Raw genomic sequence first — 15177 nt, 5'->3', positions numbered from 1 at the left:
GGTCATAAGATCTACACCTTTTAAATTCTCTGTACAAAACCCCCCAAAAACGCTCCCATTTTTTAAAATCACCCAGCTGCTCTCTCTCTTGTAACATTTGTTAAATCTTTCAACTTTCAATCTTCCAGAAGAAGTTCAAGCTACATCCACACTAATACGTTTCATTTTAAAACGGCGTTTTTCATTAAAAATCTCCGTCTACACTAAACACGCCTGTAACACTATATCACGCTGATATATCGCATACAACGTGAACAAGTGTGCCAGTGTAAACAGGAAGCAGAGGGCCGGTAGCTTCAGGAAAATACTCCAGAGCAACAAAGCCAACTGCAAGAAGCTTTTCTGCTTGGACAAATGAGGCGAGACGGCTTCTGAACGTAACACAAGAGACTGTCGCAGTTTCCAAGCTTCTCCCTGTACTGTTCACATTCATGCACAGGGTCTACTACAACCTAGCTTGATTGGAAGTGGGCTCTCCATTACAAACCACACTCTTTGTGTCTTTCCAAACTTTGTGCATGTTTGGATTTTTAAAATTGGCTCATAATTAGTTACATTTCTGCTTTTGTTGAAAGTACAAATAACAGAATGACACGTGGCCGCTTTTTGTAGTGTTTTAAATGCCTAAATAAACTGAACTCTGATTAGTTCCTGATTAGTATTGCAAGTTCCAGCTTATGTCTGACCAATCAGAAGGTACCTCATCATACCCTGCTGCCTAATTTACAGACCCGTTAACAGCCAAATGTGTGTGTGAACCTGGGCTATAGACTGGAGGTCGTTGAATGACGGAGCATGACCCACTACAGCCTTGCTGTGTGGATGTTCATCGCACATGTAGCAAAAACTACACTTTTTAAAACAAAAACGTCAGTGTGGATGTACTCGCGGCACGCATCGATCACCAAAAAAAACAAACAAACCCGTCTTCAAAACAATACACGACTTATTTTCTATAAAGCTAAAATGCAACGCTAATTTTTTTGTGAGTGTTTTTCATTGTTTCTCCCCAACACAAAAAATTATGCTATTTAAAAACAAAACAAAAAAACAAAACAAAAGCTTTTCAAATTAAAAGCACAGCCAACAGATTAATCTGTTCTCGTTTGTGTGTTAGAGCTGTAGTGTGAAGGTGAATTAACGAGGAAATACAACCTCACTATTAAAAGCCGGTGAGTGAGTCGTTATAGTTATCCATACATAGAAATGCTCACACTGACATATACACACGCACACAGACACACTACATATAGATACAGCCTGAGAATGTGTGATGGTAGAAACACCTGAAGAATCATAATTGCACCAGACTTTGTTCTGTCCTCTAAATCGTTTATGTACAAGAGCGGCTTGTTTTTGCTGAAGTAGCAGATGCTTTGTTCCAGTGTGTAGTGACTACTCTGTTTACGAATCCAATGGCTTGGATCAATGTCGGCGACAGACAGACGTGTGTGTAAAACTACTGAAAAGAGGAGAAAATGTAAAAGCCTATACAAGCTACACACACAGTTTGTATGTGAGTGTCTGGCTGCAACACACACTGTGATGTGATGATAGCGTGGTGAGCGCTAACAGTGTCTAAACCAAATGAAGCTCACTACAGCGTGCATCCCCCCCCCCCAACCCCGTGTCTGTCTGTCCAGATTCAGCACCCTAATAACCAGAACCACCTGCGTCAGCCATCCATCCCTCTGTCGCTCCATCGCTTAATCTGTCCATCCAGAGTCCTCCACTGAGTCTTCGTCCTCCCTCCTCTGTGGGATCTTCAGGTCTCTTCTTCCCAGGACAGATGGACAGACGGGATGGGTGTAGCGCTTGGCGTAGCTGCGGACGGCTAGACTAGAATAGACTGAGTCTGGGCTTGGCAAAGCTGAAGCTAGGCTAGTCTAGCGTACGGCTAAGCTGACGCCAGGCTGGTCGAGGCTAGGCTACCTACTGAAGAGCGAGTGGAGTTGATGCTGATGGCTGTAACACTGGCTGCTGCGAGGCGACTCGGTGCGATCCATCACCACCTGAAACCAACCAGCCACGTCTACGTCGAGCACCTCGTAACGCCGAATGAAACTATGCTCCTAAAGTGGAGGAGAAAAGATAAATATTGCATTTACCTACAGTTGTGCTGTGAGTAATTTAAAAGATCTGGGTCGACCATTAGAAAAAAAAGGCGACTCACCAGCAGCTGATGGTATTTTGGCCTTTTTCTGTGATCCTTTGTGAGGCTATAGAGAGATAAATGCATTTTACGCAGATTTTTAATGAACTTAGCATCAATGTTATTTCTATTGCACATTTTGTTACAGGAAAATTAGGCATGTGTTTTACAGAAGTACACAAGAGATCAGAAAGACTGAAATACAAGACAAATAACAACAAAACACCCATTTAAATATACACAAACTGCACCACAGATGATCACATTCGTGCACACAGATGAATTATAAGCCTGAGAGAACAGAAACGTTTACTCTTAATGTGGACGCAGCTGTCCAGTAATCACCCTGATCACATGATGGCTCTAGAGTGGACTGCTGTCAGTGAGCGCCAGCTTTACAGTGGAATTTTCACTCACCAGTCTTTGACAAAGGACTGGAAGTCGAGGGAGAAACCCATGCCGAGAGGCAGAAGAGGAGGGTCCTCCTGCAGCACTTTGGTCAGAACCTCAAAGTCTGTCTTGCAGTTCTTGTAAGGAAACTGTCCTGTAGCCAACTCCACCTGGAAGAACCACAAGCAACCTGTTAATGCCCTCAAGTGATCTACAAATAGAAACAAAAACATTTCTGTCACTTTGTACTTTGGTTTTTGAGCCCAAGAGTGAACTTTTAGATTACAGTTTGTGTCAACGAATACGCAACGCCAACCGTTCCTATCTGGTTATAACAAACTATACTCAATTTAAAAAAAACAAAAAAACATGATAAGTAATAAGACAGAGAATCTATAAATTTTAAACATCACAGGTCAAATTTATGCACTCGTGTTGCGTTGCAACGTATTTGCTAATCTAAACGGTTGGACATGAACAATTTTAGTTTGCGCGCACACACAAAATGCTACACGCTGGTCTACACTACTTGTAATCTGACCTACTTAACTCCCAGTATTCGCAGCCACTAGAAACCGATGCAGTTATGACGACACTCGTTAAAAATGTTAGTCGATTTGCGATATGCCGTTATTACCACATCTTATCGCTGCATCACCTCATGCATCACAGCTGCACATTCAAACAGCTGTTTTAATGTGAATGGATCTGCCGTTCGGTTCTTATTTTGCAACTGTCTTTCAGTGTCATCGATGTAAATATTACGACCAAGGGCACAGACTGAAATGACAGACTTACCAGAGAGATGCCGAGGCTCCACACGTCTGCCCGGATGTCATAGTCAGGTTTGGTGGGATCTGGAGGGTCTATTCTTTCAGGCTGCAAGAACGAGAAAAAAAAAAGAAAAAGAAAGAAAAGAACAGGCAACACTAAGGTTAGCTGTCCCAAGAGTGTGCATTGTGTGGAGTGGGATTTCTGCAAGCACAGCCTCATAAACACTCAAAGTTTGAACACGTTCAAGTCTTGTGCTTTATCTTACACCATCGTGACAGTCACCACTAAACCTGCTCTGTGGTTCCCTCACTTAGTTTGTAGTCAGTTCGTTTATACTTGATTGATTAAAATCTTCTACTCTCACCAAGTTATCCAGCATAGCACTGTCCACAACAAAGCAGCAATAACAGGTTATCAGGGTTGAATTCTAAGACACCCAAAAATTAAAGTAAACTAATGAGACTACCCTCGTTTGGGGATCTCCTCCCAGATCTGGTTCAGGGCATCACTCAGCTCCAGGACAGCCTGAGGTGAAGCCTGGTGGCATCAGGCTCAAATGTAACATAACTAATTAACTGAAACTAATTAACAACCGTCTCGGCTACTTAACTGACCAGATCAACATCACAGAAGCTTAACCGACTCGATGCTAAAGTGTGTCTTCAAGTTTTTAAGCAGTGTACACACACCCCCTTAACGGCTAGTCTGTGTGTATGTGTGTTTTCACTTACTGCCATGTAGGCAGCACATCCGGCGCTGCGGGTCTTGGCCTTGGAGTCGACGAGGCGTCCGCTGATGCCGAAGTCGCACAGTTTAATCTGACCTTTAGCGTCTAACAGGATGTTAGAGGGTTTGACGTCCCGGTGGATAACGCCGTGTTTCTCTTTCAGGTACAGCAACGCTTTCACTATCTACAGAGGACACACACACACACACAGATTGTAAGAACAAAAACGAACATAGGAGCAGAGTGGTTTGTGTGTGTTCCTGCCACTTACTGCCACCGTCATCTTTCCGAGGATTCGCTCTGGGATGGGACCCTGGATTCTCTTCTTTAGCTTCTCAGCACAAGTTCCCATCAGCTCCATGGCGATGAATACATCCGTCTGCACACATACACACAGTTAGTAGCTAAGGTCTGGGAGCTTGGGAGTTCACTAAAATAAGAGTCAAAAACACCCTGGGTGCAGATATATAAAATAAACCTGGGGCTGCACTGTTACAGTACTTTAATTTTATTGCTGTGATTACAAACAGTTAAGTATTTTGGGAACACCCACGTTGGTCACTATGGCGCCGTAGCACTGGATGATGTAAGGGCAGTCATGACTCTTCAGCACCACGTCCAGGTCCATCAAGATCCGCTTGTTCTCGTCTTTGTTTCCTGTGCGACGCATTTGCTGGTGACACACAGACAACGTAAATGAACACAGGCACTACGCCGAGTGTAGGCTTTAATAAAACAAAGGCTCCCCTGGTGCTTTGACTGACTGCCTTATTATTAAACATCCCAGAAGGGCTACAATTAAATGATCTCATTAATAGCGGGTTTGTTATATGGGGCTGTAACTGCTCCTCTGTTGGTAAACTATTCACAATTAAAGTACAAAGGAAAATTAAAACAGTGAGACTACACTGAGCAGAGCCTTGAGTGCCTTCAATCTCTGGCTCTCTGTTTGGAGTTAGTCCCAGTATTTTGATTATGGTACCTGAAGTTAGAGAATGTGTGTTCCCATCATCTACTATGAGCAGACAAACACGTCTGGACTACAATTAGTCCAAAAAATACTCACATTAAGAAGCGCAGTTTTATTCAAATTGCAAAAACCAAGATTAAAAAATAAAATATAGGCGTTCATACAATAAAGGACAAAGTAACTGAGCTGGGATCCACATTTCAGCCGGTCAGCCATCCAAGAAAAGGAAATACAAATAAACGTGTCCATGTGAGTGTTCACAGCATCTAAGCTAAGTCGCCATAACGCTGTGGTTTCAATCTAGTCCAAAAATTTCTGAGAAGCAGGGGTATCTGCGCTGCAGCAGAACCATGTACGATTGTGTTTAGCGTGCAGATATTTTCCACGGTTTACAAGCACAAACACGACTGCAGCTGAGGAGTCGCCACAGCGGGTAGCGCCACGTTATTTAACTTGGCTGATTTTTACGCCGGATGTCTCCTCCTGGGGGTCGAAGCAGGGATCTTTCACGAATCACTACATTTCCTGCCTCTGTCATTAACATTTTAGAAATGTCACCATTATAAATTTCACAGTGTTTGATAATGTCATGAAAAATCTATTTTTATCTGCAGCTGCAAACACTTTAAAGACGGCTGGCCAAGATGATATTTGAGAGCCAGTATCAGTAATTTCCTGCGCCTTTAACTTTCTGACAATGGGGAACAAAACGAATGAGTACAACTACATTATGAAGTGATGTGATGAACCAGGCGTGTCCATCCATCTATCCTGATCCGGGGCTGGGTCCCAGCTTCACTCTTCACCCGAACCCCTTTATGAGTAAAAACCTTGACGTTGAGGTGAAAGTCACCAGGATTCAAACTCCTACATCGCCTCGTTCTCCATTTATTGCATTATTATCAAGTCTTGCAAAGACAAATGCAATATTTGTGTGTATAGTGTTTAATTTTGATCAGTTTTGAATTTTTTTTGGTTTGTTTTTTCTTTTTTGCCCATTTTAAAAAACAAACAAACAAAACTACTATCTTACTTTGACCGCAATGACATGGCCCGTCTTCTTGAATCGCACTTTGAAGACTTGCCCACAAGTCCCGCTGCCGATCTCCCCCTCGCTGAACAGGTCTGTTACCTCTGCTGGATACCGCTGAAACAACATTTCAGACTCTGTGTTTCAAGTATTTTAGTGATTCAAATGTTAAAACAATACAAATACAAACGCTTTAACAACCTGAAGACTTTCTGCATCATGCAGCAACAGTGAACTGCTCTGTGATACTTAAGAACAAACGCTTGGATCTGTGGACGAGCCAAGGCTAAAGAATAGCAGCACACAGTGAGAAGATGCGTAATTGCCTTGCTTTGTTAAAAATAAGTCACTGTTGACTGTGCTGCAGTGAGTGACAGCTCACTGAGTGCATTATGTAGCAGAGCCTTTGGGCTAATGAGAAGAAGAACAAACAATCTGGAGAGCAGTAATGAGTCACATAATTTTCTCAAGCATCTTCAAACTCCGACTGGCACTCGGTATGAAACTAGACCTGAAGGCTGGAAGAGGGAGAAAAAACACAAACTAAACAAGGCCAGACATTGTTCAGCAAACAGCAGACACGCCAAGGTTGTTGCTGGTGTGCATGATGCTCTGTTTGCTGTCTGTGCACTGCCCAAGAACATGCTGGACGTGGACCTGATTTAACACGGTTCTCTGTGCTTACTTATTTATTTATTTATTTATTAGGTGGACCTCTTCAACTGCTCCTTCATGACATTTCTAATCAGCCAATCACATGGCAGCACTTAGGAATGTAAACATGCTCAAGACAACCTGCCGAAGCTCAAACTGAGCATCAGAATGGAGAATTAGGTGGATTTTGAACATGGCATGGTTTTGGATGCCAGACAGGCCCTGTGACATTACAGACCACATCAAATCATCTCAAACTGGTTTCTTTCAGTGTAATCAAACGACCTCCAGAGTCACAAGGTCTCAATAGAGGACCTCTGGGATATTGCGGAGATTTACATCACAGTCCTGCAGCTGACAAATCTGCAGCAAATGTGTGACGCTGTCACGTCAACATGGACCAAAATCTTGAAGGTTTCCAGCACCTTGTTGACTAAGAGCACGTCTTTGGACTGTAGGAGGAAGCCGGAGAACCCGGAGAGAGCGTGCGTACAAACACACACCATGTAACCTGTAAGTATACCGCACTGCAACTAACAAATACGTCTGGCTTAATTTCTGTATATTATTAGCCAGTTAGCCAGCTATACCACCCTGACCTCACCTGATCTCAGAGGCTAAACAGATTTGGGCTTGGTTCCTATTGGAAGTGGGAATACCAGGTGCTGGAAGCTGTCGTAGAGCAAATTATCTACTACTTGGAAGGTTTGCAGTTTGATCCCTGCCTATTCCAGTCTGCATGACAAAGCATCTTTGGTAAACACGTTGGGAGTAAGTGTGTGTAGACTCAGATGTAGAAAAATGTGCTTACGTGAATGAGACACACCGATTAAAGTGCTATGAGCACTCAAGTAGAGTACTTGAGTGCTATATAAAAACCAGTCCATTTACTATTTATTATTTTCCTACTTTCTCTGTAGTACAACTAACCAGGCCCGTTAACAGGATATAAATCTTTGGGGGGAAAAGAGGTCACAATTATAGCTTGATTCACGCCTGAGTGCCAGACGCTATTTTTAAAAACTTTTTTTTTATTGTTTTGGAAGAAGATTGAGCGTTGAGGTTTGGTTGCACAGACAGCGTTTGCTAAAAAGCGTCAGCTCACAGAGACACAAAGCAAAAGCCACATCACGTCTGCGTCCTCATTCTTAGTTTCACTTCTGTAACTACAACGTGTCTCACCTGCCCGTCGATCTTCAAATAACCCGTCTGTTTCATGATCTCCTGCAATTTCTGGTCAATCTCTGCACTGCAGGGGAGGCGGAGGACAAAAAGGAAAATAAATCAGTGTCAGGAAATGCAACAGGAAGTGCGTACAACCTACGCTGCCAGATGAGAGACCTGACTCATAAATGGAGTGGATTACTGAGCGTCTCTTTCACCCACACTCTGCATGTAGATCCATAACACACAACATCATGACCTGTCACAGAGTGTGCATCTACTCTCTGCGTTCCTTCTTTGTCTTACAAATTAATGTGAGTACTGGGATACTCCCAGAAAGGTTACTGATTTTTAATCAAAACCATTACCATTCATTATAGGACCACGAGGACACAGTAAAACCTGTAAATGCTTTTTTCCCTTGTAATCAGAACAGCACATGCTTAAAATGTGAACGCACTTCTCTAGGCTCTTCTGTAGGCCATACGGAGGCGTGGGCAGGGTTAGCATGTGTCGTGGGCGGCTGGGGTACGGGTGGTGCTGGGGCGAGCTCTCTGAAGATGACGAACGGCTGCCTCCATCGTTAGCCAGGGGCAGCTGGAGCGCTGGGGGAGAGGGGATATGAAAAATTAGACCCTGAAAGGAGAAGATGGATGATGATGGTACTGTTGCTTAAAGGGATGGTAGCTACTTAAAGCTGCTGACCACCAGTAAAGAAGGCGATAATGTGGCGTTTTTAATGGTATTCTGACTGTTCTCTGCACAATAAAAGAAAGATATGATGCTTGCTGAGGTCAAAGAGTTTGCTCATTACATCGCTATGACCTAGATCCTGCACATTATTTAGCCATTACTGGAACTTGTTTTTTTTCTTTCCCCTCCTCTTTGAGTGTTACAGCTTTGTTTTGGTTCCGCTGATGTCCTGACCAAACGTTAAAACAAACAGGACGGTTATCTCAGAGCACTATTCTCAGACAGAGAGAAACTGCACAGATTTACTGCACAGTTTGGGAGTCACAGTTTGTTTTTAAGAGGAAAACTACAAGTTCATTACAACACGGGTTTCATTTTTACTGCTTCAGGCCGCGATTTTGAATATGAAAGTATTTTACTCATTACAGATCTTAGAACGAAGCGATCTAGCGGGAAACAGTACAAGCACAAACCCCTGCACCAAAAGAGGCTGTTAATTAGCCTGCGCTGCAAAGGAAAACCTGAACCAGGGGTTAACCCTGTAATGAGGAAGCACATATTTAATGTGTCCTTAGATTGCCAGCAATTTCCGATTTTATCAAGTACTGACTTATCTTAATTAGTGGTGCAACGGATCACGGTTGATCCATAATCCAAACCGATCCCACTCCACGGTTCGGCACGCACATGATCCGAAGATTCGAAAAAGAAGGAGAAAAAAAAAAAAGTATGTGTATGGTGGCGTGGTGGGTCTGTCAAGCGATAGTTATGGCCAGTGCTAGCGGTCCAAGTGGAGGAGCAGAGGAGTTTTCGGTATTTAAGCAGCCCTTTGCTGCCCAATCCGACTGGGCTAAAGCTATTACAAAAGCTATTGGGGTGTTTAGCTGCAGACGGGAGGCCATATTCTGTTGTGCAAAACAAGGGGTTTAAACTATGATGAACGTGCTTGAGCCACGCTATGATGTCCTGTTCCAAGCATGTATGAGCAGGAACAGTTTAAAGTTATTGCTGAACTGTCCCAGGCATCTTCTGTTGCCCTAACTACTACAACTGGGTGGACCTCCAGGGCAACGTAAGCTACGTGACCGTGACAGCTCATTATATCACAGCGGAGTGCGATATAATGAGCGGTATGTATTATTCTAGGGTCTACCTTACAATATAAACCGCCTTGAGGTAACTGTTGTTGTGATTTGGCGCTTTATAAATAAAATAAAATTGAATTGAGTGGTAGATACAAAGCCCTGTACTGCCCTATATTGAACCATAATTTGTTTTTTAATAATTGCGTGGAATGAGACTAGAGTTGAATGTTTTTAAACAGGACAAAAAAAAAACTTCAATAAGTGAATAATTAAATGTTCAATTTTTGTCTTTTTTCACTGATCCGAAAATTGATCCGATCAGACGATTTTACAATATTTTGGTTAAACTGTTAAAGCGCTGTAGGTGTGGTTTGGCTGCAAAGGAAATCAAGACAGTGAATACCAGATGCTTCTAGCCCTTTATAAAGATAAGTCCAAATCATGCATTCGAAGACATGTTAAAACGCCACCAGCCGTGTAATATCAGGTTCATATGCAAAACAAGCACAAACTCATCCTTCAATAATAGACGTATTAAAGAATTTCAGGAAGAAACGATCTGCAGTAGTATTAGTACCGGTCATGCACCAAATTCTCAGACAGAAAGTCAGCAGCTGCAGTGACCACCCTGAACGTAAATATTATTACAGACAGGTTAACAGCAATCTCCCATCATCGTCTTAAAGGTTTGCAACCAGTATGCAACGTATCTCAAGGACCATGCAGTGTTGTTTTTAATACGATTTGGAGCTTTTTTGTAGAGAGCCAGCGGGCGTTTGGATCCGTGAGTCACCTGTATGAATGAAGCCTGTAAGGGGAGAACCAGTTAGTGAAGGAGAGGAGGGGGTTAGTGTAACAAGAAAGGAGGATTCAGGCGGTCTTTGGCACAAATTGCATCTCCACAGTTCGACTGGCTCCAGATGGACGGATGGGAGGATTGATGAGCAGACAGAGCGAGGGAAGGGAGAGACGCACAAACACAGATACTCGCAGGCACTGCTGCACCGCCTCCTGCTCACACAGTGCCGCTGCAAAAGGAAGGGGAGGGTGCCAGAAGATGAGAAAACACACAACATCAAACGATCCGATGTGAGAGAGACAGAAGAGATTCGGCCAAAACTGCATAGCACAGACTGAGGCTGGAAGTCAGACAGACAGTCACTCTTGGACAGGAAGGCAAGTCTTCAGTCGACACACAAAGAAAACAGCGAAGAGGGAGAGGAAGGCCGGAGTGCTCGCAGCACTCCTGCAGGCGGACCAGTGGGGATGCTGGATTAGAGACTGTGTCAAACAAAACACAACCCCCAAAAAACAAAACAAAAAAAACAAACCATCGTGCCGTGCAAAAAAGCCACATGCACCGTGATTCTCTGCCTCCAGCGAAACACAGGTTAATCATCCGACACATGTCCACACACACACAGTGAACATTAACAAATACCAACACTTCCCTGCCACTGACACGCATTCACACAGAGGGAGGAGCAGAGATGGAAAGATGGAGGGATGATGTGAGTGTAGAGGAGGTGTAAATGACTGCTGGGATAAAATAACAGCGCTGGATTCATAAACAGGGATTAAACTGATTCAGCTGTAGGATGACCACACGAAGCAGGGACGCACCGATCCAGCTTTTCCAATTTATCTGCGCTAGCTCACTGTAAGAATCACAGGCTACTGTGCATAGCTCTCATTTACAGTTGTCCTTTCCTTCTCTCAGTCCAAACGCACCTCCTTTCACCGCTCCTCACAAACCCGTGTTGGATGCGGAGCTGTCAGGATACAAGTGAAGTGAAATGACAGTATGGAGTCGATCCCTGCTTTGAACTCACGTCAGGAAGAGTAATTCAGAGTAAAAGTCTACCCAATCAAATATGTGGAGCTACCCACCATCCCGTGTGAATAAGAGAGCTGCTGAAAGTTGCTTCAACAGAGACGACAGAAAACACGTTTCTTTGTATGAAGTCCAGGAAAAGCTTCCACACAAGTGTGAGACTAAACAATGATAACAATGGTTAGAGAGAAAAAAAAAAAGCATTGTCTTGTTGGATCACAGTATTATCACCATTATCCAATATTTAGATTGTATGATCGGCGCATCCTTATTGAGTAGGAAATAAAACTGGATGCTTATATGCTGGCCTGCTGATGGTAATCCATATCTTTCACATAAGTTACTTTTATGAGTTATTCAAAGTCTATTCTAGTCTGCCTAGACGATATAACCCCATATTAGGTGGTGGTCAGATTTAACACTAGCTATCATTTGTAAACACAGTATCATATTTCTCACCATAGCCCTATCCATTCAACCTCTAAATTAAACTGGATGTTAAGAGAAACGTGGAGAACGTCGTGGTATCGAGGTGTTTTTTAAGCTTTACTTGCAGGGCCAGAACGAAGAAAACTGTTGAGAATGTGAGGAGCAGCAAAAGTTATTCTTGTCTTATAGGTCTAAAGAAGTGTGCATTTATACTAAAAACAAAAAACAAGAAAGAGAGAAGATGAAGGAAGAGGGAGTGGATGATGCAATGGAGGACAAAGGTGTTGGTAAGGTGGGGGGGTGCAGTGGCAGAGAGAGCGATGGACTGAATGATACCTGCACGCTGGGAAGGGGCTGGAGCAGGACTGAGCTGGATCACGATGACTAGACGGAGGAAAGAAAATACACACACACGCACATTACTGCAGTGTTCTACTGAGACAATCGCACATCTTTTGCACACACACAAATCATAAAAATCCCTCAAAAACAAACAAAAAAACCTCACCACACACACACACACGTCACTCGCTCATTTCTTCACAACATAACTTGAGTGGTTTAAACTTAAATTGAACTTTTTCTTATAGTCTATTAATCTCATGAAGACTAAAATCAATTACATTGCACATTAATGAATCATAGTGTTTCTTATATTTTCTTTGGCACTCTTTTCCCAGGATTTAAAATAAGGCCACGTATTGAAGGTTCAAGAAAAAGTGGGTCAGTAGCTTACTGTGTCACTTCATATGAAACCAGTCAAATCTGAAAAAAGCTCCATCAATCAGCTGTTTTTTGTCCTTATACAGTAACTTTAGTGTATTTACTGAAGCCATGCAAAATTTGACTGTCATTCAGTAAATACTCTGAGGTACGGGCCCTTAAGTACACATTGGTGGGTGATTTCACAATTTTCGCCTAAACTGGAAAACTGCAGTATTTAAACACTGGAGGAATCATATTTCGATATTTTGTCCAGATATTAGACTGGTGCATCCTAATTCTGTAGAAAAGAACATTTTACCTCCAGTCAGTACAGAGTGGGGATAACACTTATCTTGTTGTAGTTTTTAAACAGTTATTGTTGTTATTCAGTCAATTTTTATGTGACCATTGACTGCATTTGTGACGCTATCAAGAAAATAAGGTGGATCAAAAAGCACAGAGGGCCCGTCGTGTTGGAAAAGTGTCATGATGGGCTACGTTTTGCATGGCTTCATTAGACATTAATGACGCCAAAGTTAAAAACAAGTGATTCTAATGGAGTCAATCAGACTTTTCATGTAATAACACAAGGTGGAAAAAAAAAGAGCCAATTTTGCACCTTTGTTGGCAATAAATCAAGCTCTAATCTCGCAGAAATGACCTTTATCACCAGGATTTGAATCCAAGGGAGCAGATTTTTAGGAGGTTGTAGACTTCAAATGAGATTTCAACAATAAGAAAAAACTTCGGATTTAACCCATTCACTCTCTTTGTGACAACATAATCAGCTTCATAACAAACAATTCAAATAACAGGAGGAAAAAGGTTTGTGGTCTCGAACCTAATGAACGGACAACAAGATCTGCAGAAAAAAAATGAGGTTCAGATTGCTAACACTTTGAAAGTCTGCTGGTAAGAATGTAAAGATAATGAAGAGCTTTGGTGTGTAAACCACAGCAGAGGCAGGCTGCAGACCTCCCTGCTGCTTGACTTTTCGCCCGAAAGGGCCCCAACATCACTGCTAACACCAGCTCCTGTGACACAGAGTTGTTGTCCACTAACACCCGTGGAACGCTTCATTCAATATATGTGCGACAAATCTCAATTTTCACAAGATTTGTTACGTCGCACCAGTGTTTGCCACAACAGCCAAGCCGTAACCTACGTTAAGTTAACGCATCCAGAGCTAGCGTTATTTAGCCTGCTCAAATTAGCATGTCTCGTCAAGATCAAAATGGCAACTAAAACAAAGTCTATGGCAAAAATCACGATCAAATGTACCGCTTGCAGGTTTTCAGAGTGTATAGATGCTCTGCGGCTGACTGGCAGGACCACAGCTTTTCATGCGCAAACTGAAACTGCATTACATTTTCTGACGCTGGGCCCCGCCACAGACTATCAGAGCGTCTGCTAGCCTGCTAGCTTAGCATGTTTGACAGGACAATCAAAACAGATTCAGGGACACGTCTACCGGCAAGACGTTTCGTAACATCGCTTCGGTTTGTATACTTTTCCTTTACGTTACTCACTACAGAAAATGTCCCACTTATTTAATTATTAATTTGGCAATAAAATAAGCGGGCCAGCCTGAGTCTGTGTTTGTTTATGTAGCTAGCCTGTTAGCATAAAGGTAGCAGCAGCATAACAGCCCCGACTCTTTCACTCCGCTCCTCTCCTCTCCCCCCGCTCTCCGGCCCCGCAGCTCCGATCTTTCCCCCTGCTATTCTGGCCGTTACCGACACCCCGGTCCTCCCCAGTGGACACTCACTCGGCCTCGGTCGTGACCGCTGTGGACTCATGTCGATGTTGAGGTCGATTCTCCGGCGAGCTTCTTCATTCTCCTGCTTTAGTTTCTCTTCGATTCGCGACAGCCTCTGTTCCAGCGACGACATCTTGAAAAATTGAGCACCATGTAGTTCCCAGCAGAGCTCTCGACTCCCCTCTCTGGCAGGCAGGCCAGCAGCACACTGACTGACTGACTGACTGACACACACATATACACACAACACACGCGCGCGCGCACACACACACACGCTGCAGTAACACGTGTGTCCTAAAGACCCACTGCCACACTCATTCTTTTTCCCCCATAGATTTTTGGTGCCCACCTAAAGAAAATCATAATTTATACCCTAATACTGCTAAAAACAAATATTCTTGGTAGCAATTACCAATTAATTACCCATTTTCAGGATTGAAAAAAAAAAACAGTTACTGGGCAGCAAGCAGAAATCAGAGTTTGTTTGCATTTTAGGACGTGCACAAAATGCACGTTTAGGTGTTAATTTCAGTATAATTTGTAGCAGCAAGACTGAGAGGGAAGGTTTAAAACTGGTAGTGAGACTAGACCGGGTTCGAGTCGAATGCTGCTGAACAGGTAGATTACACTAGGAGTTTATAGTATGTACAACATCCTTATTGTTACAGCAGTTGTTTTCAGTACTTCCACCCCTCTATGCATGAAATGAACATCAATCCAATCTAATATAAAGTGTTCAGAGTATCTTAGATATAAAAATCACACAATAAGGTTGTCTGTGAAGGTTCTCAGTCATCCAGGTCATCGTAGT

General features: G+C 43.0%; 1 protein-coding gene across 2 annotated transcripts; it reads right to left on the bottom strand.

The window, feature by feature from the left end:
* Positions 1-1035: 1035 nt before the first annotated feature.
* On the bottom strand, positions 1036-14558 carry map2k7 (mitogen-activated protein kinase kinase 7). Of its 2 annotated transcripts, XM_005736248.1 has the most exons (12): positions 14376-14558; positions 12239-12286; positions 8322-8466; positions 7880-7946; positions 6047-6160; positions 4597-4716; positions 4315-4422; positions 4048-4227; positions 3341-3421; positions 2570-2712; positions 2174-2219; positions 1036-2072 (listed from the first exon to the last, which is right to left on the bottom strand). In XM_005736248.1, the coding sequence occupies exons 1-12, from the start codon at positions 14497-14499 to the stop codon at positions 1929-1931; spliced, it is 1320 nt and encodes a 439-aa protein (XP_005736305.1). In that variant the 5' UTR covers positions 14500-14558; the 3' UTR covers positions 1036-1928. The 2 variants fall into 2 exon arrangements, with proteins under 2 accessions (XP_005736305.1, XP_005736306.1); XM_005736249.1 differs by lacking the exon at positions 12239-12286.
* Between the last annotated feature and the right edge of the window lie 619 nt (positions 14559-15177).

This window comes from Pundamilia nyererei, unplaced genomic scaffold (genome assembly GCF_000239375.1).
Source record: "Pundamilia nyererei isolate P.nyererei 1_Seehausen unplaced genomic scaffold, PunNye1.0 scaffold00068, whole genome shotgun sequence".
Taxonomy (NCBI): domain Eukaryota; kingdom Metazoa; phylum Chordata; class Actinopteri; order Cichliformes; family Cichlidae; genus Pundamilia; species Pundamilia nyererei.
This window is presented reverse-complemented; position numbering and strand designations above follow the sequence as displayed.